We start from the raw sequence: 25,228 nt of genomic DNA on the forward strand, positions 1-25,228 counted from the left end.
CAAATCCAGATTTTAAAGGGGGGCAGGGAAGAAGGGGAAGAGGGCCAGATTCTCAGCAGCTGTAAATCAGTGTCAGTCAGTGGAGCTATGCTGATTTACACCCCTGAGGTTCTGACTGTTGCTAATTTCTGGCTGTGAAGATAATCTTTCAAACATGAATGAAAGTGTAAACTGATGCAGTGCTGTTTTCCTAAATCTGAAGAGAGACCACACTAGTGCCTTTGTTGCAGCTCAGAGTTTTCACTGCTGTTGTTCAGAATTCTAAGGGCAGCCGCAAAACAGAGAAAATTAATTTAAATGCCACTGGCTGGAGAAGCTTTGAGCAACAACAGATTCAGTCACTGGAACTATTCACTGGGTAGAGGACTCAGAAGCAGAGGTTGTGGGAGGCATAGAGGAGCAGAAATACACCCTTGTAGCAGCTGGAAAGCAGTCACATGTTATTATGTTGAACACCTCCACACCTGCCTCAGTAGCACACAGGAGGACAGTGCTGCTTTGCCCTGCTGACAAGGAGAGAAGATTTTGGGGGAGATGGGAGCTTTCAGATTTGGCTTTCTGTCTGTCAAGCACAGCAGAGTCTCCTTTACTTCTTATTTAAATTGAACAGATACAGAATATCAAAACTGATTAATATATTCTATACTATACTGATGTGATCCTGGGCTTCCAGAACAGTTAAATAGCCCAAAAATCTGTTTTGTAAAGGTTCACATTTTGGATTGAAAGTTCTCCTCTGCTGCTCAGCTGGTCGTTTGGCCTGTGTGAAATGAGGTTGAGTTCCATGCAAGTGGACGTTTGTGCCCATCTGGGTAGAGTGCAGGATCAGGACCTTAGACCTCACTAGATAGGTGTCCATTGTCAAGCTGTCTGGAATGGCTCATGAATATGGGTGCCAGTCTCAAGGCAAACTATTACAAACCAGGACACAAACCCCAAATGACTGTGTGTTCTATAATTATATTTCACAAACCAAGTATCAAATGTGAACTCCTCAAGCACTATAACACCCTTAGCACGGAGACACAGACAGTTGCCTTGGACACTCTGGTCTATCTTGCACCCCGCAGTCTTGCCTTTGTGATAGATGCTTCCTTACAGCAAAAATCATAACTATATTCAGGTTATTCCCAGTCCAAAAGGACCAGTCACCTACCCCAGGTCAATTGTATCTTCAAGTCTATTTTAATAATGCTAACACAGATGAGTCAGACTGGTTTCCAACTATTCATTTGTTAGTGTTCAGTGAGGGCTAGGTGCCTTGGCATAAGCTGGCTCCTGGTCTGCCAGTGTCACACAACTTCCTCTGCCCCCCACAGAACCAACTGAACAGAGAAGCCAAAGATTAAATGAATATGGAAAAGGAACTATCTTTTTGTGTCTAGAGTTTGCATATCTATCAGCACACTGATGGTGCAAGGTAGAGAAATTTCTGTGTATAAATAGAATGCTTGTGTGTCTTGGTCTATGAATGAGAAATCTTTCCTAAGCATTAAATGCACCATTTTCCATCCTGGCCCCAAAAATCTATTTTTTAATAAATATTATAGGGAAAATAATCAAATGTGCATTATTTAACTTCTTGCCATGAATTAGATGTATTTTATAAAATATTGCAATGATACTTTATTAGTTTTGTTTAAATAGGATGCTAAACATTTCAGCAATACTTTAATGAACACCTACTTTACTAGAAAGTTGTAATGAATTACTTTGAGGATTTACTTTCACACACACACACATCTCAAAAGAATTTGTCATGATTTCATGTTATTAAACTGAAGGCCAAAGGAAGTAGCATAGATACACCCTTTATCACCAATTTGTGTCTAAAAGATCAAATAAACCCAAACCACAACAATAGTCATGCCAATACAGAGTCACGTTCAGCTAAAGTTCTGAGTGAAAGATGACAAACCCTGTGACCACAGTTCTTAGTCCAACCTGGCTGTGGTGAAAACGTGGCAGAACGCGTGCTATAGGATGCTTTGATGCATCCTTAGATGTGCCCACAAATCTGGAAAGCTCTAGAGTTTCCGTAACTTGTTCTAGAGCCTAATTCATTGAATCGAAGGTGTTTAACTGAAATATTTGAGTGTTTGGTTTAAATGGGTGGTAAGTCTTGAGCATGACTCATCAAGTTTTAATTGTACGGAACCCACGAATATTAATCCTTAACATTTAAATAGCACTTATTATTTATTGTTTACAGTAGTGCTGCACTTGAGAATGAAGCCCATTGCACTAGATACTATTCAGACATATAGTGAGAGACAGTCACTGCCCCAAAGAGCTTATAACCTAAATAGACAAGAGAGAGGGTGGGAGACAGTAAGTATTCCTCCATTTTACAGATGGGGAACTGAGGTACAGAGAGCTTGAGTGACTTGCCTGTGGTCACACAGGAAATCTGTGACAGACCCAGGAACTAAAGCTAGATGTCCTGAGTCCAAGTTCATCACTCTAGCCAGACCATCCTATAAAGTGCTACAAATTATTTCTAAGGCTTTTTAAATGAGTTGCCTGGAGATTTCAGTCTCCTGCCCTGTAATAACCATAGCAGAGCATTTCCTAGTAAGTAGCTTTCGTGGTTATATGCAGTCTCTCTGAAATGCATCCCCTTGCTGGGAAGAGGGCATCCGCCAGCACACAGTACCTGAAGTAGAATATCTGGCCAAAGACAACAGGAGCAAACTCTTGTTGTGTGTTTTCCATTAACATTTTTTAAAGGGATATGCAACCCCACTCCCCAAACAAATGTATCCCACTTGTTCAGATGGGGCACCTAGGGCTATATATTGTTTCATAATCTTGCATATATTTCATGTATTGTTTTGGTATTTGTCACTGCAGTCAAAATTTTCAAAATGACCCATTGGCTTTAAGTGCCTTCATTTTGGAGTGCCTAGTCTGAGACACTTAGGGCTCAGTTTTGAGAGGGGCTGTGTGTCTGCAGCATCCTGGGACTTAAAATGGGATTGTGAGTTCTCTGTCCAAGTTGAGCTCCCCAAAATGAAAACCCCACAAATGCCACCCACTCACAACAATGTGGGGAGGGGAACTTGAGGGGCCCAGAAGTGAAAGGGGGACAGTCACAGTAGCAATGGAGGGAGACAGTTCCCAAGGGACAGTAGGTAGCTCTTCCCGCTGGGAGTCTTTGGCACCCACTGGCCCACTGCGGGAGAAGGATGCTGACTGGCCAGCATTCCCCAGCTCCCAGGATTTAGCCCCTGTGCTGGGGCCTTCTGGAAGCTCTATCAGCTCCGTTTCAGCAGCCCACCCTACTCACCCAAACTAGGAATGGGACTGTGGTCTGACAGATGCAGCTGATCTACCCGATTACCTGTTTAGAGGGTCAGGAAGTAATTTTTCTCCCCCAGGCCAACTGGCAGAGGACCATGGAGTTTTTTGCTATCCTTGCAGCACCATCAAGCCACAGTGGGTTGAGTAGGAACATGCTTAGTACGTAACTGAGGTACTGGGGTGAGGGTGTTTATTCATTGCAACTTGTGGCCGGTGTTCAGTGCAGTTGAGACAATAGAATGAACAGTTCCCAGAGGTAATAGGCCTTGGATTTTGGTGATGGGCCTTGGGCTCATGTGAAAGAGTGAGATCTTGTGGCTTTTACAGGCTGAGGTCAGACCATGTGGCCCTAGTGAGCTGAGCCCAATCTGTGCACCCTCTGTCTTCCTCATGGGGGAGTAGGATGGTGCTAGGGCTCAGAGAGAGCTGAGTCCTGAGTAATAAACTGAGGAACACCTAACCCGCATTATGGGGTATATGAAAGGAGCCCTGTAACCTTGGTGCCAGTTATGGGTTATATGGTAACCCTGTAACCCTGCAGTGGAACTAATTAAATGCCCAATGTAGGGAAGTATAGGTGATGGGCGAGTAGCCCTCCTCCCCGTGTTAATGTTTAATAAGTTGTAGCCTGCCCCCTAATTCCATGCTAGTGCCTATCCTCATTTTGCTGCTGTGTCCTCATCAAATTAATTAGTTTTTTTTTTTAAAAGAGGCTGTTTTTATTGCTGGAATTACTGATTGGGCTTCCAGCTAACACAACTGGTTCACCATTTTTCTTACCTCTATTCCACTTGTACTGCAAAGATACTTATCCTGCAAGCCTATCTCACTCTTTGCTTGAAATAAAATTATCTAGTAAAAATGTGGATAATGATTGTTGTGCTATGATTGTCATTGCTGGGGCGATCCCCAAATGCTTCCTTTTTTCCATTGACTCAGTTTTAGGTTTTTCAAGTTCTTCTTTTTGATTTTTTGGGGGGGCTTTTATTGATGACAAAAATAAATGATTGTGTATCTCATGTAAGCCTTCAGGGAGTCCCACAGTACACTGAGGAGACTACTTTTGTTTGGGTTTCCCCTTAGATGTTTTTAGAATCTCTGGCAGCTAAATATCATTCCACTGGTCCAGATTCCATTGTAGTTAGATAATGATCTTCTCCACTTTTAAATACTCTTGGAATCTTTCATTTGAATATTTTGCCTTGGAGCTAGTTTTGTTATTTCTGTTGATTTAGAAGTTGAATAAATGTAAAAAATACAATACTGAAAAAAATGTTACTTGTATGTAAGAACTCTATGAAATCTTCCTTCCATGGAAACACCTACTCGTTCTGTTGGCATCATGGGTCTCTGAATGTATTCTTTACATTATATGTAAATACTTAGTGCAATAATAATATATCAACGATTATTGCAATTCATTTGTCTAACTTCCCCAAAATTTGGCATGCAGCATAATTATGTATAATGATGTGCTTTTGTCACAGGCCTTCACAGGACCTTTGTAATGTCATGCCCCTGTATGAGGAACATTTCCTTTTACTAAAACTCTTTGCATAAGCACTGGAATTATAAGCTAAAACATGAAGAGCTGTGCCAAGTAACTTATTTCAAGCCTGTACTTATGAGGCCCAGTCACCAGGACAAACACAATACTTGTCTGAAAAATGTACTGGCAACTTATGTGAGGAATAAAAAAATCCTTGTAGTTATGCAGACAAACCTATGGGTAACTTTAACCTCATGCTTCAGGGTATAAATTAATTCCTTGCAGAGGCTGGGAAGAAATATTTTCCCTCCATATTCAGCACTGTGCAACTGATTAGGTATTTTATGTGATTATTGAATTCCTCTGACTCATCAAGTATTGTCTACTGTTTCATGGGAGGGTACTGTAAAGTAGGTTTTCATAAAAGGTACCAGAGAGCTGTCTACAGATCACTGGTCTGATTACCTCCCCCTACACACATGGCTTTTATATACCATTGACATCTGCCCCAACCCCGGCCATCCTTTCATTCTTAGCCCCAGCCCCTGTCCTCATCACTAGCTCTGCCCCAATTAAAACCTCCCTTTCAAACCTCAGACCTGCCCTTTTTTCTCCTCTTCGCTTTGCCTGCTTCATCTCCCAAAAATATCACTGGCATCCATGATTTTATCTCTCACTATTGCCAGCCTGTGGCACTCTGACGCCTGCCTCCCCGACCACAGAACTTCCTCTGCAGCTACTCTCGCTGCATCATTTTCTCTCACATAGTCCACCTAAGTCATCTTCCAAGAAATGGGGCACATCGGGCTTCTCCTCTACCATTCCCAGCTCATCCTTCCCACTCCTCCTCCTTTGTCAGCAAGGTATCACTCTTTGTGATGGAAAGAACAAAGGAGAAAACAATATATATTAATAAGGCTTAGAGTTGCCATTTGAGTTCAGAGTCCCATTGTGCTAGGTGCAGTGCATACACACAGTCCCTGCTCCAAAGAACTAAATTAAGATATAACACTTCCATGTTTTCCCCTGAACTCTTAGAAAATTCACTCTGAAACAAATTATTCATTATACAATCACATTAATATGCTGTGAGGAAAATAAAATCCTGCAATCTGATCTGATAAAAGTAGATACAACCCTTTTGATGACATTCACACCAGAAGCCTGAGTCAAGATCAAACCTACTCTGTATCTTTCCTGTTATTATCTTGGACGTGTTTTTCATAGATGCCTGTGTCACATTTATTCATTTTCTTTCAATTTTCAAGTGTTTTCTCTTCCCAGACCTTGATGTCTTTAAACAAAAACAAGTTGGCACAGACCTGGGATAATCAGTCCTCTTTTTCTTTTGCAGTTTTCTTATAAACTTAAGACTGGATTCTGCCAGCTACACTCACACCGAATTGTACCTTATTTGTTTTCTGAGATCATTTTTGTCAGTGGGGCTAACTGCAGAGTAAGCTACAGCTCAACATGAATAAGGGTAGCATGATGTCCTTGGACGTCATGAAAGAAGCTGGACTTAGTGATTGAGCTTGAAGTCCTCACTTTTTATATAGGGTGGGCATTGGCAACTAGATGCAATTATAGTGTCATTTGTTATGTGGACCCTGTGAACTGGACTGAGTCCACAAAACGCATTTCACATAAATCCCCAAACAGTCATCAGATGACAAATTTTTACCTTCCGCTGACCTCAGCTGAATTTGAATTGGGAACCTAATGTTAAGAGGTGCATGGCTTGGCAACAGTATATTTGATATGCAAATGACTATAGTGTTAAATAAATAATTGATCAGAAGACTGTTTTTCTGTTATCAAAATTATCAAACTAACCTATGATCCTTCAAGACAATATTCATTGTGACTAATAAAATAGGATCTAGTTTATTAATACCAATAAAATAGCAAAGAATTGAACACTAGATGAAATTCAGTAAGGACTAATGCAAAGTACTCCACTTAGGAAGGAGCCACCTGTTGCACACATACAAAATGGGAAATGACTGCCTAGGAAGGAGTACTGCGGAATGGGACTGGGGGGTCATAGTGGACCACAAGCTAAATATGAGTGAGCAATGTAGCACTATTGCGAAAAAAGAGAACATCATTCTGGGATGTGTTAGCAGGAGTGTTTTAAGCAAGACATGAGAAGTAATTCTTCCACTCTACTCTGTGCTGATTAGGCCTCAACTGAAGTATTGCGTCCAGTTCTGGGTGCCACATTTCAGGAAAGATGTGGACAAATTGGAGAAAGTCCAGAGAAGAGCAACAAAAACGATTAAAGGTCTAGAAAACATTACCTATGAGAGAAAATTGAAAAATTTGGGTTTGTTTAGTCTGGAAAAGAGAAGACTGAGAGGGAACATAATAACAGTTTTCAAGTACATAAAAGGTTGTTTCAAGGAGGAGGAAGAAAAATTGTTCTTAACCTCTGAGGGTAGGACAAGAAGCAACGGGCTTAAATTGCAGCAAGGGAGGTTTAGGTTGGCCATTAGGAAAAACTTCCTAACTGTCAGGGTGATTAAGCACTAGAATAAATTGCCTAGGGAAGTTGTGGAATTTCCATCATTGGAGATTTTTAAGAGCAGGTTAGACAAACACCTGTCAGGGATGGTCTTAGATAATACTTGATCCTGCCAGGAGAGCGGAAGACTGGATTAGATGACCTCTCAAGGTCCCTTCCAGTCCTATGATTCTAAGATTAATCAGTTTGCTAAACTTAATTAATTTAATTTCAAATCTAAGCACATATCCCTTCATGTACTGTGTCACACAGATGAATATAATTGAAATTGAATGATCATTCAAATACAGGAATTCACAGATTCAGTTTAGGTTGAGCTTAAAATTACTTTTCTCTAAAGTAGACTGTGCTGTAGTAACAACTTTAGATCATGGTTGTATTCCATCTACTGTTTCTTTTGGCAGCAGTCTCAAAAACAGAGGTTGTCTGAAATTTTGAGTCAGTGCTGTGCACTGAGGCAGGAATCTTGTGGGGAAAAATAGTATGTGATCATGTAATTAAAGTCTGAATCATAATGCATAATCACAGCAATGCTAAATTAAGGCTGCACAGGAAACCTTAATTCTGGCATTTCTTAACTTTTGAATGCTCAACTTTGCAACCTTAATTTATTTTTAACGGTCTCTCTCTCTCTCTGTGTAGTCTGTATAAAGCATCTTAGTGAGGTCTTAGTGAGAGTGAATGTCTTCAGCTATCCCTCGATGTGAGGATGATGTCTGCCAAGGAGGTTCGTTGGTGGGTTTTTAAGTGGCTGAGGAGCCCAATTTGTGCCCTACAGATTTTCCAACAGAAGTGACAGGTGTAATCTTGGAGACATAGTTGTTGGCTGGACTGTTGTGCCCTTTTTTCCCTCCTGTGTTGCTTCTCTGTCTCATGAGCACATCTGTTCTCCTCAAAGTGAGCTGTGGCCTGGTGTATGGTGTCGCACCACTGTGTTCTGTTCTGTGCTGAGTCCTCCCAGTGTGTTGGGTTGATGCCTCCCTTTTTAAGGTGTAATTTCAGTATGTCTTTGAAGTGCTTCCACTGCCCTCCGTGAGCTCTTCTCCCCTGACTTAACTGAGAGAAGAGTATTTGCGTTGGGAGGTGAATGTCAGGCATACGTACACAGTGGCCACCCTAGCAGAGTTGGTGTTTCATGACCTGCATTTCTATACTGCTGATATTGGCTGCAGCGAGAAGCTGATGTTAGTGCGTCAGTCTTCCCAGCAGATCCTGAGAATCCTCCTGAGGCAGTGCTGTTGGAACCACTCTAGCCGCTTGAGATGTCATCTATAGGTTACCCAGGTCTCACACCCATAGGGAAGGGTGGGGGATGACAACTGCCTTGTAAACCAAGATCTTGATACTTATTTGCAGATCCCTACCGTTGAAGACTTGTTTGAGTAGTCTTCCAAAGAGTGTGCTGGCATAGCAGATCCTGTATTCAATTTCTGTGTCAATGCTGCCTGTTTGGGAGAGGTGGCTGCCATGTTATGGAAAATGGTCCACATTTTCCAGGGGTTCTCCACTGATTATTTGTGGAATACAAACTGTAGTTTGTGCAGGTGAGGGCTGGTAGAGTACCTTGGTTTTCCCGATGTTAAGAGACAGACCAAGGCTGCGATAGGCATCTGCAAAAAGATGTAGGATACTTTGCAGGTTGGCCTCTGAGGGTGCAAGAATGATGCAGTCATCTGAATTCCAATTCTTGTGATCTTAGATTTTGTTTGGAGACATTTGATTGAGGAGTTCACCGTCCATATGATACTCAATCACGATTCCATCAGGGAGGCAGTCACAGATGAGAATCAGGATCACAGCACGGTAAATGGAGAAGAGTGTTCGAGCAGTAACACAGCCCTGCTTGACACTAGTGCGAATGATGAATGGTTCGGTCTCTGAGCTGTTGCGCAGAATGATGGCAGTCATCCCATCATGGATTAATCTGGTGATGGAAATGAATTTCTGTGGACAGCCAAACCTACACAGCATCTCCCATAGGGCATTATGATTGATAGTCAAATGCCTTGATTAGATTGATGAATGCCATGAACAGTTCCTGGTGTTGCTCTCTGCACTTCTCCTGAATCTGTCATGCCACAAAGATCATGTCAGTTGTGCCTTGGGATGGCCTGAAGCGACACTGTGATTCAAGGAGGAGTTCATCTGCAAGGGGGAGAAAGCGGTTTAGTAGGATCTGGGCAAGGATCTTCCCTGCAATGAGAGGAGGGCAATACCTCTGTAGTTCCTGCACAAAGATTTGTCCCCTTTCTTGAATATTGTAACAATGTTGTTATTCTTAAAGTCAGGTGGAATATCCTATATTTTCAGCACATGCACTGCGAATGGTATTTTTAAGTTGATCCCAGTGCTCTTGAATATCAGTGATATTAACAAGCAAGTCAGAGAGTTTCTCAGACAGGTATTGCTGGAACATCTCGCAGCTGGCTTGGTCCTGAAGTGCTTTGGTGTTATACTGATTTCTCTTAGTCTTTGGGTGTTTGCGATGTGGTGGCATAAACTGCAGATACATGACTGATCTTACTAATCGATGGTCTGTCCAACAGTGATCTATACCTCTCATGGCTTGAGTTATATGGACATCGGTGTAATCTCGAGCTCTGTCTGTAACATAGTCAAGGAGGTATGGGGGGAGGGATAGCTCAGTGATTTGAGCATTGGTCTGCTTAAACCCAGGGCTGTGAGTTCAATCCTTGAGGGGCCCATTTAGGGATCTGGGGCAAAAATTGGGGATTGGTCCTGCCTTGAGCAGGGGGTTGGACTAGATGACCTCCTGAGGTCCTTTCCAACCCTGATATTCTATGATTCTAGGTACCAGTGTTTGGACAGAGGATGTTTCCAGGTGGTCTTAAATTTGTTACTCTGCTTAAAGATGGTATTTGTGATGAGCAGGTCATGCTCCACACATTTGCTGAGGAGAAGAATACCATTGAGGTTTACATTATCCACCCCTTCTTTGCCTATTTTGCTGCTCCAGAGTTGAGAGTCCCATCTGACTCTGCCATTGAAATCTCCCAGGAAGATAAGTTTGTCTACCTTAAGTGTGGCTGTGAGGACTTCATCAAGAGTGTTATAAAACTGTTCCTTGTCTTCCTCATCATTAAGTGGTGGGGTCTAGGCACTGATGGCTGTGGCATATTGGTTGTTGGTGAGCTTGAGTCACAGTCATGAGATGCTCGTTGATCCACATGGGAAGCTCCCGTGAATGCATTTCTCTTCAGGTGGCTTTCCTTTCCAAAAGAAGGTGTAGCCTTCTCTTTTAAGTGGCCCTCATCAGCCCGGCGTGTCTCACTAAGAGCTGCAATGTCAATATTGAGTCTTGCCCTTTCTTCTTTCTGGGCATTCACTGTGCTGAGAGTCCATAAGGGTGCGGACATTCCAGGTGGCAAAATTCATTGTCTTAAATCTCATGTTTCGGCCGCAGAGTTGAGTGATCCCACTGGATGCAGTCATCCAATCGCCAGAGTGTGAGACAGCCTGTATTTACAGCACCTTTTCTATCCCCCTCCCCATTCAGGGTGAGCAGAGGGGATCCTGAAAAGGCCTGCTCAGTCACAGTCGCTGCTCCTGAAATGTACTTCTGTCTCATTCAATCAGAAGATGACTGTCACGCGGCTGCTGCCTGCTTGTAGATTTGTGATTAAAAACTCCCAGAGATCACTGCTCCTGTCTTCACCGCCAGTTGTCCATCACCGCAGGGCTTTGTGCTGGTGTGAGCCCTTTGGCAGAAGTCTGCACGTGAAATCTTTTAATGTGGGGAAACCAGTGCACAGACAGGAGGAAAACCCTGACCCAGTGGCAAGGAGATTCAAGACAAACAGGGGTCTCCCTCCTGCTGCAGCCCTCATCCTCCTTCACAGCTGCAGAGTACTAAAAGGTCTTCCATATGCACCTGATCCACCATTGGGCAAGGATTAATTGGGCAAAGGATTAATCCACTGTGGTTAATCAGGAACTTTGCCTCAGACCTGCTTACCAAAGGGGACCCTACCATGTGTATGAAAGTTCCAGATGATGTAGGTCTTTAGCCCACACGAGCCTCTCCAGCACAACAAAGTTTTGGTCCATCAGAGAGGAAGAGTGGATGTATTGAGCATGTGAAAACAGCAATTTTTCAAAGGCTTATATCAGCCAAATTTGAGTGGATTTTCATTGGGACAGCAAAATGAACATCCCTGGGATAAAGGTGACTTCCTTCCAACCTTCAAATTCCTGCTCCAAAGCTTGAGGGCACTAGAGCTTTTCAAGGGAAAGGTTGCCACAAGTTTTGACCACGGGCGAAACTACATATTGTTTCCTAGCCTCGTTCTCGGAAATGACTGAACAGTTTTGGCAGATATTTTTTAAAACAAGTCAGCCTGGGACAGACACTCAGCTCAAAAAATTTCACCCTGAACAGTTAAAGTCTGGCCAAATTATAAATAATTGAAAACAGGGTCTTAGAATGGGAAGTGTAAGCCAACCTCAATAATAGACGGTGCTACCAGCTCCACCTTTAATATAGCTTTTCCTGTAGGCAAATGGGACGAGCTATACCAGTATAAGATACCTTTACACCATTACAACTTTGCCCATACTAAGGTTGGTACTGGTATGACTGTACTGGTAAAAATTACACCCTGAATCAACTTAGTAACTCCAGTATAACTTTCAAATGTAGACCAAGCTTTTGACTGAATTGTTATGGAGAGATTTTCAAAGGCATAAAAGACAGGTGCCTGGCTTTCATTGAAAGTCAGTGGGAGATGGGTGCCTGTGCCTGTGAAAATCTTCTCTTAAGTCTCAAACTTACAGCAGCTTCCTGGTTCCAGTTTCCTCACTTTAGTACAGTCTTTTTTGCTGACCCATGTTAACTCTTGGGTTGTTGGCTGTTGTCTCAGGAGGCCGCAAGTTCCCTGTTTTATAGCTCTTAAACTTCCTTTTGCTTACAGTTATTGAATATCCTTTATTTTATGCTCTTCCTGAGGAGCTTTGAAATTCTCAAAATTTCCTTAATAACTAATTTAGTGAGGCTTAATTTAAAAAGATAGTGGAGTGTTTTACTGCTCCTTTTTGGTAGGACCCAAGGGAAAAATAAACAGACTTGTAGACAGAAACACTGGGCCACATGTGTTGCTGACATAGGTGGGTGCTACTTCAGTTAAATTCTGCCCATTTGTGTGACAGTGACAAATTTGACTGACCTGAATGAAAAAATGATTTGAATGATCTTTCTACTACAGTTAATTTAGTCCATATTAAAATAAGGATATGAAAAGATGTATTTGTGCATTGGGGGTCTTAGAATTAAACCAAGTATGAATAGCTATTTCCTCTTAGTTATAGAGAGGGATCATTCTTTCCTCTCTCCTAGGGATTGAGCTGCCTCAGCATTAAAAATATGAATGACATTTCATTAACCCCTGTCTTTCTGATTCAGATGGCCTTAATTTTTCACACAATGCATTGCAGAACTTGTTGCAACAAGTTATTGAGTTTAACAAGTATAAAGAGGGGATTTAACTTTTGTATAAACAACAAAAATGTCCAAAATTCTTACAGTAAGTATTAAAGTATGTACCAAGAGTTTTGGAAGGGAAATAAACTCTTATTCTTCAGGGCTTTTGGCAATCTCTAACTATGGCAATTCCTAAATTAATATTACAAGTGGCTTCTTTTTGTTTGGCTCAGTGCTCGTGTATAAAGAATATTTTTGGGGGGGGGGTGCAGGGAAGAGGGAGGGTTGTATGGCCTCAGTTGGCGTCCTATTGACTCGAGTAGAGCTCTGCACTAATTGCAATGAAAACAGGTGCTGCTAGTTCATAGTTAAAATGGAAATCTAGAAAGGAGCAATATTGTGCCAGCCAAGGTAGCTGCTGAATAGCTGCAGTAATCCATTAATTTTTGGTTATTAGATGTGGTTATATAAGACCGTGGGAATGTGTGATTTGAGCTGAAGTTTGCCAAAAGCAAAGGTGGTGGTAGAGACATTAAAATGGCCTGATGGGAACCACTTATTACCTCCAAAGAGTTGCAGAATTCTTTGTACTGCAAGCATCCAATTGTCCTGCTGGCTACCTCCTAAACTAGCTCTTCAGCTCCGCCCCACGGCCTGCCTTTTCTGCCCCTGCCTCCCCAGGAGGCACGATGCTTCACAGAGCACTCAGAACCACCGGGGGAGTATGCATGCTTCACCATCTCTTTGAATGGCCAACTTTGCTCTGCCCTTTTTGGGGCAACTTGTACCTTTTAGTGTGCATGCAGGACACAGCCCTGGCATTTCCCCTTGTGCAGAGGAAAGGCCTGCATATGTCCTTTTCCCACACACTCCTGTGCACCTGCCTAAGGCAAAAACTGGCTTCTAACAAGGAACCAAATGTACACACAGTAACTACCGAGAATTTGCATGAGAACATGAAGAAAACTGTTAGCTAAATGATTGAACTGTATCTTAAATAATATTTATAGCTAGTATATGTATATGAACGTACATAACTGATGCTTCTAATTGTACTGTACTGTTTCATTAATTTGTAAGGCTGCAAGAACATGAGAAACACTTTGATACATGACATGCTGGATAATTGCAGCTGAGCAAAGCATTCACTTGCATTAGGGTGGGTGAAATCACATGAGAAACATGGCTAATCAAGGTTATACTGGGTTGAAATGTTTATATCCTCAGCTTATCTCAAACTTCAGGTCTTCATTAAAAGTCTGAAGTTTGGGAACCCTTTTCAACCTAGGTGGTTACTCTGCTATATTAGAAAGTATATTTTAGAAGGAAAACGTTATTTTTAACCATGGGTCATTGTTCATTATGCAGTGATGAAAGGAGCTGTGGTATTACAGTCCACTTTGGAACCACGTTGAAGTCTGTCCATTGTGAAATTGGATCCGTAAAGAACAAGATCTTTGATTGTGATACCTGCATATAAGATCTGAACCTAAAATGTCCTGTATAGATCCATTTCAACACATTACAGTAAGTACATTTGACTTTCCTATGCATGTTGTATTGTGCATCATCTGTTGCAACCAGTTACTATCAATAACCGTATAGTGTTAGTATCATCATCTCAATATAAGTTTGGGTGAATTAAGAATAGATTTAGGAGAATTTTATTTAAAATAAATTTGATAGATATTATTGATGTTTTTGTAAAATTTTCAGAAGTTCCCAAGGGTATGTCTACACTGCAGCTGGAGGTGAGCCTCACAGCCTGAGTAGACAGACTAGCACTAGCTTGGCTTAAACTAGCATGCTAAATAGAGCATCATGGACGTGACACCAGTGAAGGCTCGGGCTAGCTACCTGAGCTCAGGTGGCTAGCTGGAGCCTCTGCACCTAACTCACCTTTGAAAATAGAACTTATGCTCCTACGTCACACAGGCACTTTTCAAATATTACCCTTAGACACTAATTGTAAATTATCATAATTTCAATGATTTTTGGAGTCAAGACTCACAAACAGTTTAGTCATATGGTGCTTTGATAATTTGATAGTTATATTTCCTCCTATTAATATTCTCATGAATTGATTGTCAGATAGAATTGAGAACAGAAGAGTTCACCAATTTTCTACAGATGCAACACCAAATGTGTTTAACTTTCTCTTAAAAGTGATTTTTCTCGCAATCTTGACGGGCATGATAAATTGAAAATAATTTAACCTGAACCAAAGACTGCTGAAGTCAAGGGAAGGCCATTACTGAATCCTCCAATTTCACCAACAAACTTAGTCTATAAATAACTAAAACTTTGCACATTGAACAATGGAATCACAAATCCCATCTCAACTGGAATCAGTAACTAGCAGGATGTGTTCGTAAAATCACATATTGTTTGTAACTCTGTTTGGGAAACCTATTACAGCAGGAAAAGCAGTGTGTGTTCAGAGGTAGTTACTAATATACTTGTCATAATGTTGAACTTCTGAGTTTCTAAAATACAGTACATGTTTCCTTGAAATGATCTCTTATCAACTATGTGGTTTCTCCCCCTATAGTCACATCCTTTAAATGAGTCTGCAGCCAACGGATGTCAAGCACATGTTTTATTCGCGCTGAAGCTTTGTGAAGGCTGTTATGATGCCAGTCTCAGGTTGGCAGGCCTCATTATTTAATAGAGTTAAAATGGCCTGCCAACTCTGAAGATCGCTGTTTGTAATCGGATGGCTAGTATGTATGTGTATCGCTTCCCTCTCCTGGATGGAATGTTACACCAGCTAAAATATCTGTGATGCAGCTGTTTGAGATATTCGCAACAAAACAAAACGTGCCCAATTTAAAGTATCTGAGTAACTCCTTGAGGTCAGTGGGATTACTCATGTGCTTAAAATTAAGCACATGCTTTAGAACTTCATTGAATCAGGGCATTAGATTATATTTTATTTAGCTGCTCAGAGAAGTTTGGTAGGACTGCTGTCATGGGACAGAAATATAATGGGAAAGTGCAGTTTTTAAAACAAAATGTAGTTAAACTCCTCCTCTCCTGTTGAAGCATAGTTCATTGTCAATAAAAGTGTTAATAAGAGTTAAAATGAGACATCATTTTCATGAATTTTTGATTGAAATATGAAATTTCACAGAAAAGTTTAATCAAAATCCTGAACTTTGGGAGTAATCTTTTCCTAGTTTTTAAATGTTGTCCCTTTTCTTTTTCATGAAAGCCCCACATAAATAGAAGGGGAAATTGACTGAGTTGAGTTATTGAGTTTACAGGAAGACAGTGACACTCATTGCACTGTTAGAAGCACAGAAATTAGAGAAATCATTTTCCTCCCTAAAAAAAGAAAAGGAGGACTTGTGGTACCTTAGAGACTAACAAATTTATTTGAGCATAAGCTTTTGTGAGCTACAGCTCACTTTATCGGATGGGGGGGGGTGGGGGAAACCTTTTGTAGTGATAATCAAGGTGGGCCATTTCCATCAGTTGACAAGAACGTCTGAGGAACTGCGGGGGTGGGTGGGTGGGGGGGATAAACATGGGGAAATTGTTTTACTTTGTGTAATGACCCATCCACTCCCAGTCAACTGCTGGAAATAGCCCACCTTGATTCCCCCCACTCTCCTGCTAGTAATAGCTCACCTTATCTGATCACTCTCCTTACAGTGTGTATGGTAACACTCATTGTTTCATGTTCTCTGTGTGTATATAAATCTCCCCACTGTATTTTCCACTGAATGCATCCGATGAAGTGAGCTGTAGCTCACGAAAGCTTACGCTCAAATAAATTTGTCAGTTTCTAAGGTGCCACAAGTCCTCTTTTTCTTTTTGCGGATACAGACTAGCACGGCTGCTACTCTGAAACCTGTCATTTTTCTCCCTGTAACTTTCTCCAGTTATATTGATGTTTAGGTGTTGATTGAAAGAATAATAGGTAAAATATATACAGCCTTGAGTGTGGATTTTTTTACAGTGTCCCTTTGAAAGAAGGAAATATACTTTATTAAAGTTGTTTAAACAAAACAATCCCTTTCCTCCCTAGCCCAATTATCTGCTTAAATTTCCTATTTGGTACCAAGGAAGTAAAAATGTTGTTATACAATAGAATGCTTTGATGTATGTTTTGTGCATGGTTACATCTTGTCTTCAGATTAAATTATATGTCTCAGCATCCCCATGAGTGAATGGTATCAGGCACCTTTAAAAACAATATGAAACTTTTTGAATTTCTCATCAGGCACAGAAGATTCTTACTCAAAACCAGTTCACTTTACAGAACAGTTTGAGTGAAACTTGAGTGCGCTGTTCTGATTCCCAGGATAATGGTAGTAAAGTGCAATGTAATCAAACTCATTTTTTTTTTGAAGGGAATAGTGAATAATTGTCGCTTACTTGCCTCATATGTAAGAGAGAGAAAGTAAGTTAACTAAAGAGTTTTTATTGAGGACAGGAAGACATTAAAACAAGAGACAGAAAGGATAAGCTAAGAGTTGTAAGAAAGGGATAGGAGTGTGTGTGTGTGGAGAATGAGGTGCCAAGAGATGGCTGTGAGTGTACTCATGACAATTTTACACTTGTATGTACACAGTGTTAGCCGCACAAAAGTCTCTGTTACTCACACACTCAAGGGCACCCACCTTTACCCAGTTCCTAGGGCACAAGGCGTAACCCTCTTAATTTAGGCACCCTCACCCTTACCCAGTTCCTAGGGCTTCAGGTGAAAAGCACCTAACGTTACCCCTCCATGGGCTCCGGGCTCTACTCCTCTGTGGGCTCCAGGCTCTACTCCTCCATTGGCTCTGGGCAAACATCCTTTCCCTGTTGACTCAGAGCAGACACCCTTTCCCTGAGCTTAATCAGGGCTTAATCTTTTGTGGGTTTATGGGGTCTTTTACCAGTGAAAGAGCCGTACACAGTAATATACTACACAACCTCTATTTATTAGCAATCACCAAAACCAGAATTCACACGCTACACATACAGTGCTCACCACTCCCGATAAGACAGATGAACTTATCTTGATGGCCAATCAGGATCAGGTCCATCTGGGGGACTCCAGTTTCTGCACGGTGTCATTGGCAGAGTGTTGAGGTCTGGCAGCTTTGATCTTTGGGGCTGTGTCCTGGAGTTGGTTCCCAAATTAATTCCTTTTGGACCCCAGTTTATATAGTGAAATTTGAGCCCTGTTTAGCTGTACCTTAACCAATCATTATACTAAAATGTTTCTAACCAATCCTAACATAGTGTAACAAAAATTCTCTAACTAATCCTACCCCACCACGTTAATTAATTTATACCTATCAAAATTAATTATGTAACAGACAGAAACAAGTAAATAACCAGACAGAGACCATACAGCTAAACAATGGGAAGTGGGGACCGTAATGACAAAACAATAAAGAAATGAGGATTTCATAACCACAACTATTGATAAATGATTTCTTGATGGGTAGAATGCTATCAAACTAAGTTTTCTTTAGCCACCTTAAGATCTGTATCTTTATCTGGTGATAGTGGGTGCCATTAGGACGGGGTCTCCTTCTTAACAACCTTATATTACATTGTTTAAATGTAATTTAGATAGAATGTGAGGATATGACTTCCTGCTTTTAGTTTATGATTGTTGTCTCTTCAAATATGGCTGCTATTGCTTAGCCAAAGAACAAGGTCTCAGACCTTACAACAGAGTGGACTGAGCCATCAGAAGGAGAATATTCCTGGCAGAAATTCCTGTGACTCATATAATCCATCCAGGTGGCCTGTATAATTGAGTGATTTCCTCCCTGCTTTTCCACTGGAGAGGTTCAGTTAGTTTTGCAGGAGAAAGAGGAATTGAGGTAAAATTGTCAAAAACCCCTAAGTAATTTAGGAGACTAAGTCCCATCTTCCAAAATGTCACTTTTGAACATGGGAATTAGGCTCCTAAATTACTTAATGGCTTTTGATAAGTTTATCCTCAGTGTCTAAGGCCCAGGTTTTTAGAGGTATTTAGAAGTTCCTTTGCTTGCTATTGCAAGGCCTAAATGACTTATATAGTTAAGTTCCATTTTCAGAAATGACTTAAGCACGTTGGAGACTCAGTCCCATTGACTTTGAATGTCCATCCTTCCTCTCTGCTTCTGGGTATTTGGTTCTCTAGAGTAATGGCCTCCAAAAAGACAAATGTCTCTAGCGGTGGAGATCTGTGGGTGGGTTTATGTATTGTGGGCTGCTGCTTTTAATTATAACCCTATCTATAAAAGAGCATCCATAAAGAAACACCACATTATAAAACAGATGTTGTTCAGCAGACCTGAGTCACTGTGGAAGTAGAATATACTAATTAACTGGGTTATAAAGTATCATCAAGAAGCAAACAAAAACTGAGAGGCAGCAATGAAAGAAGATTTCCCTGCCCTTCCCCAACTATCTTGTAAAACTGCTCGATAAGCTGTAAATGTCAAAATGACAATGGGAAGTTACGTTTTTCTTTTTCTTTTAAGCCTTGGCACCTGGGAGGCAAAAAGCACTGGGCATGCTAAAACTTCTAGGGTATGTCTTCACTACAGAGTTAGCGTAAGCTTTTATGTGGGTGTTTCCCCAACCCTCTTTGCTCCCCCTCCCACACTCTGTTATCTGAGTTTGGCGTTATTTTCAATCTGGGCTCACTGGCACAGTCTGAGGTATGGGTTAGAACTTGGGTTCTGCTTTCACTTGGGCTGGTAACCTCACTTTGCAGTGAGGGCATTGGTTAAATCTTTCAAGTGCTGGTGGTCCTTCAATGCCCTCCCACGCTTCCCTGTGTGCCCAGAAAGACAGACAAGTTTTTCCACAGTGCATTGTCAAGAAATCATAGGGCAGCTCAGCTTATGGCAGCACAGAGAACTATGGGTTATGCCTCAAAAGTCCTAGTGAGACCCATGAAGGAGTGCAGCACTGGAGAGAACACAGTAATTTGGGGATGGCTTTGTGATGTGGCTTCTCGCACCCAGGCTAGGCTAACTTGGCTGATGAAACCTGGGTGCTGATCCCCTGGACTAACTCTGTCGTGAAGACCTATTCCTGGAGTCACTCTGAATGCGCTCTCATTTTGTTTTGTCATTGTGGTCTGGCTTCATACTGCTGACTGCTAGGAGGAGCCCACTGAGGCTACTGAGTTTTTGTCTGTTCTCCCTGACTCACAGTTACCGAGTTGTTCGCTAGTCAGATTTGCCACCTGAGAGTCACTGTCTTGAGAAACCAATGCAGAGAATTAATGATAGCGCTTACAGGGATTGTCATTTATCATAAGTTTGTATAGTACCTAGCACAATGGGGCCCAGCCTTATTGTGGTCTTTAAACACTACTTCCATATACATGGAAAATAACAAACGCAGTATATAGTGTTTCATCAGTAGCTCTCAATGCACCTCACAAAGGTGGCTATGTATCGTTACTCCTGTTTCCCAGATGGAAAGCTAAGTCACCGGCATATGTAAGTGATTTATATGAGGTCACACCGGAGTCTGTGACAGAGCCAGGAACAGAACTTAGGTCTCTCAACTCCCAGACTTGTGCTTTGTTGCCCATATATGTATCAGCTATAAATCATTTAGGTCGGGGCCATGCATTCTATGTTCTCTACATTGTCATACACAGTGATGATGCTCCTAAAATATGGAACAGGCTTTCAGCGCCACAGTGTGACAGGGATGGGCAAATTGGAGGGCTAGATGGATGAAATAAGAACAGACCTGAACCAGATTTTGAGGTTCAGCAAAATTCAGTTAAGCCTGTCGCTTTTTTCCTCCTATTTTCATGTCTCTAGACTTCCTGATTCCATTCAGACACTATGGCATTGGGAGTGCTGACATACCATGAAAGAGGTTTCTCTTGAAATGCTCAGGGTCTGATAGAAAACAGGAAGTCCCTGAGACTGCATGAGATTCTAACTTCTGGGAGCATAACTGATTTGGTGAACTTTTGTGTTCACTCTTCACTGTTACTCTACTAGGGTCTCTTTACACTCTGAATTTTGATACATGCTGGACATATACACTCTGTATGCATAACTATACGCATACAGTATACGCACAATATACATATATATTCAGCAACATTATTTAGGTATAATTGTATCATTTTTATTGTTGAAAGGGAGTTACAAGCACAAACTGAAATAAAATATCTTGCAAAATAGCTTTTCTCTTCTTGGTAAGCTGTCACTGACTAATTAAATGCCTCATAGCAGGTACCAAGCTTGGAGAGGAGGAGTGTTATACACTGAAACTAAAATTAAAAAAAAAAAGCGTGTGAGGGAAAACGTGTTGTGTAGGAGTGGCTGAGGGAACATCAGGCTACGTGTAATGCATTGTCTGAACTTTCAGTAAAGCTACAAGACATTAAAGGGTGCATTTCTCTTACATTTTGAATAGGGGATTTTCCTTTTTGTTGCTCCTTGGCAAATGAAAGCTATTTTGACAATTTATTTCTGTTTTTGGAGTTTTATTTCCTGTTTAACCACATGCCATTTCATTTCCAGGTGGAACACCAGTATTCACACAAATTAACTGTGACAGTATTGAAAGCCACAAATGTTACAAAAGGGGCTTTCGGTGATATGCGTGAGTATTACTGTTATTGATTCACCAATCTTCATTTCTCACCTATTCAGTTGTTTCTTCTCACAATGTGGGAGCATTCTAAGCTTGTCATGTATTAGCAGTACATGACATTGGTACTTTCTCTCTAGTTTTGCTAATGCCAAGGAATTGCTGTTTAAACATATTTACTTTGTCATTGTTCACTCATATTAGTTCACATGGCACTTTTGCCTCTTCTCCCACATTTGACCCCAAAAAAGATGAATGAGTGAGTTGTATGCTGCTAGCAGCACCTAGAATAAGTCAGTGGCTGAGCTGGAAGTGAGTTCTCAGTGTAAGGAAACCGGGGGTTGTCATGTCTTCAAAAGGTTGCGGTTTGGTGAAAGACTAAAAAAAAAAAGAGAGGGAGAGAAACCCAAAGCCCTGCTGATTCAGCACAGAGCCATAAAGCAACTTGCACTATGAAGAATTATATATGGCAACAGCGTTACTGCTACTTACTCTGTGCCTGTGTTTCTACAGACACAGTTGCAGAACAGGAAGCCGCTAGGAAGGATGACCCATGAAAAACATCAGCAGTTTTAAGAAAGTATCTGCTTATTCCAAAAAAGGGTGTCAGCTTCTCATTTTTTTGCTTCTTTGGATATGACTGTGCTATTACCAGGTCATGTCTCCCTTACTTGCTGTCCCCTGAAGTTCATCACAGAGGTCACTGCTTGGGCTGATACTGCAGCCTTCAGTCCACCTGAATGACTGTGGCCCCTGGGTTGCTCCCCTGCAGGGTTTTTTTTTGTTAAAGCAGTTGTCCCTTCCCCCGCACACTCCAGTAAACCCCCCTCATGTTACATTGGAGCTAGTGCAGGGCTTCTCTGCAGCCTATCTCCTTGTGCAGTGGAACCTTGGCAGTTCCTTTGCATTTGGAGTCCTCCTGACAGTGTTTTATGCATGTTGTTACAAGTGACACTTAAGATCACAATAACTGAAAGGAATTAGAGAATAAATATCTGCCACCACTTCTTATTTACTTTTACTTTTTTCTCCAAACCCTTCCCCCACAAGGCAGCATTTTGTTTCACTGTTTTCCCTGTATATTATGCAGTCAGTCTCTCCAGTATGTGTGGGTCTTTCACACTGTAACAAGGGACATTTGCAAAACATAGGAAAAAGTGATTGATAAACCACTCAGGTTTACCACAACTTATTAATATTTTTTATTTTTTATTTGTTCTGTGGTAGCTCCTAGCAGCACCACATGAGGATTTGGGCCCCTGATGCTCGGCCCCGAACACATCTTACTTTTTGAAAATGACTACATTTCAGCTTGATTGGGCCCCTTAAATTGGCTGACCTTGTCTGGCCTTGCGTTCCACTCAACAGTATTTCTCTGTTTGGATGTTTGTCTCTAATGCAAAACTTTTGAATGCTCCATCTGATCAATCCCCAATTTTCAGGGAATGTGCTAAGCATCAGTGAGCAGAATTAGATTGATGTTGGTGAAAAAAGGGGGAAACACCTGGGACACCTGACATCTGGTTAGCAGACCACGCATCTTCAGCCACCTCTGGAATTGTCTGTAGATGAAAGGACAGGATGATAGAAGCCATTAAGAGATTCCAGTATAAGACCACCTTCCATCTCCCCTGTGGCAATTCTGCCAATACTGTTTAAAACTGCTGACATCCTGAAATAGAAAAAAAAGAGCAAAGAAATAAGAGAACAAGAATGGTAGTGTGGGGATGGGGAATGATGGGGGTGCACCCTGAGTCCCTGGTATGGAGGGGAGAATGGGGGACCCAGACAAAGGGAGGAATAGAAGGGTTCACAAAGTCCTGGACTTCGAGAGGTGAATGGGTGACCCCTGGCATGGGAAGGAAGAGGGAATGGGAGGGCATATAGATTCCCTGGTATGGGTGGAATGGGGGGCACACAAAGACAGAAATAAAGGTAAAGGTGGTGGAGTAGCATTGTATATCAATGATGAGGTAGAATGTAAAGAAATAAGAAGCGATGGAATGGATAAGACAGAGTCCGTCTGGGCAAAAATCACATTGGGGAAGAAAACTACTAGAGCCTCCCCTGTGATAGTGCTTGGGGTGTGCTATAGACCCCTGGGATCTAATTTGGATATGGATAGAGCCTTCTTTAATGTTTTTAATGAAGTAAATACTAATGGAAACTGTGTGATCATGGGAGACTTTAACTTCCCAGATATAGACTGGAGGATGAGTGCTAGTAATAATAATAGGGCTCAGATTTTCCTAGATGCGATAGCTGATGGATTCCTTCATCAAGTAGTTGCTGAACCGACTAGGGGGGATGCCATTTTAGATTTGGTTTTGGTGAGTAGTGAGGACCTCATAGAAGAAGTGGTTGTAGGGGACAATCTTGGTTCTTGTGATCATGAGCTAATTCAGTTCAAACTGAATGGAAGGAAAAACAAAAATAAATCTGTGACTAGGGTTTTTGATTTCAAAAGGGGTGACTTTCAAAAATTAAGGAAATTAGTTAGGGAAGTGGATTGGACTGAAGAACTTATGGATCTAAAGGCAGAGGAGGCCTGGGATTACTTTAAGTCAAAGCTGCAGAAGCTATCGGAAGCCTGCATCCCAAGAAAGGGGAAAAAATTCATAGGCAGGAGTTGTAGACCAAGCTGGATGAGCAAGCATCTCAGAGGGAAAGGAGTACTTGTGGCACCTTAGAGACTAACCAGTTTATTTGAGCATAAGCTTTCATGAGCTACAGCTCACTTCATTGGAAGCTTATGCTCAAATAAATTGGTTAGTCTCTAAGGTGCCACAAGTACTCCTTTTCTTTTTGCGAATACAGACTAACATGGCTGTTACTCTGAAACATCTCAGAGGGGTGATTAAGAAAAAGCAAAAAGCATACAGGTAGTGGAAGATTGGAGGGATCAACAAAGAAAGCTACCTTATTGAGGTCAGAACACATAGAGATAAAGTGAGACAGGCTAAAAGTCAAGTAGAGTTGGACCTTGCAAAGGGAATTAAAACCAATAGTAAAAGGTTCTATAGCCATATAAATAAGAAGAAAACAAAGAAAGAAGAAATGGGACCACTAAACACGGAGGATGGAGTGGAGTTAAGGATAATCTAGGCATGGCCCAATATCTAAACAAGTACTTTGCCTCAGTCTTTAATAAGGCTAATGAGGATCTTGGGGATAATGGTAGCATGACAAATGGGAATGAGGATATGGAGGTAGATATTACCATATCTGAGATAGAAGCGAAACTTGAACAGTTTAATGGGACTACATCGGGGTGCCCAGATAATCTCCATCCAAGAATATTAAAGGAATTGGCACATGAAATTGCAAGCCCATTAGCAAGAATTTTGAATGAATCTGTAAACTCAGGGGTTGTACCGTATGATTGGAGAATTGCTAACATAGTTCCTATTTTTAAGAAAGGAAAAAAAAGTGATCCGGGTAACTACAGGCCTGTTAGTTTGACATCTGTAGTATGCAAGGTCTTGGAAAAAAATTTGAAGGAAAAAGTAGTTAAGAACATTGAGGTCAATGGTAAATGGGAAAAAAATACAACATAGTTTTACAAAGGTAGATCGTGCCAAACCAACCTGATCTCCTTCTTTGAGAAAGTAACAGATTTTTTAGACAAAGGAAACTCAGTGGATCTAATTTACCTCGATTTCAGTAAGGCGTTTGATACTGTGCCACGTGGGGAATTATTAGTTAAATTGGAAAAGATGGGGATCAATATGAAAATTGAAAGGTGGATAAGGAATTGGTTAACAGGGAGACTACAGCGGGTCATACTGAAAGGTGAACTGTCAGGCTGGAGGAAGGTTACCAGTGGAGTTCCTCAGGGATTGGTTTTGGGACCAATCTTATTTAATCTTTTTATTACTGACCTCGGCACAAAAAGTGGGAGTGTGCTAAT

At 41.3% G+C, this 25,228-nt stretch overlaps 1 protein-coding gene across 1 annotated transcript in view; it reads left to right on the forward strand.

The window, feature by feature from the left end:
- The window catches only part of PLA2G4A (phospholipase A2 group IVA), a 136,034-nt gene that overhangs the window by 14,644 nt on the left and 96,162 nt on the right, over positions 1–25,228 (forward strand). Inside the window, exons 2-3 of the mRNA XM_084637875.1 lie at positions 14,125–14,283; positions 21,249–21,330. Coding sequence (XP_084494001.1) covers positions 14,251–14,283; positions 21,249–21,330 — 115 coding nt within the window. The 5' untranslated portion in view covers positions 14,125–14,250. The remainder of the gene's footprint in view (positions 1–14,124; positions 14,284–21,248; positions 21,331–25,228) is intronic.

The sequence above is a fragment of the Lepidochelys olivacea genome, assembly GCF_965140295.1.
Source record: "Lepidochelys olivacea isolate rLepOli2 genome assembly, chromosome: 8".
Lineage (NCBI taxonomy): Eukaryota > Metazoa > Chordata > Testudines > Cheloniidae > Lepidochelys > Lepidochelys olivacea.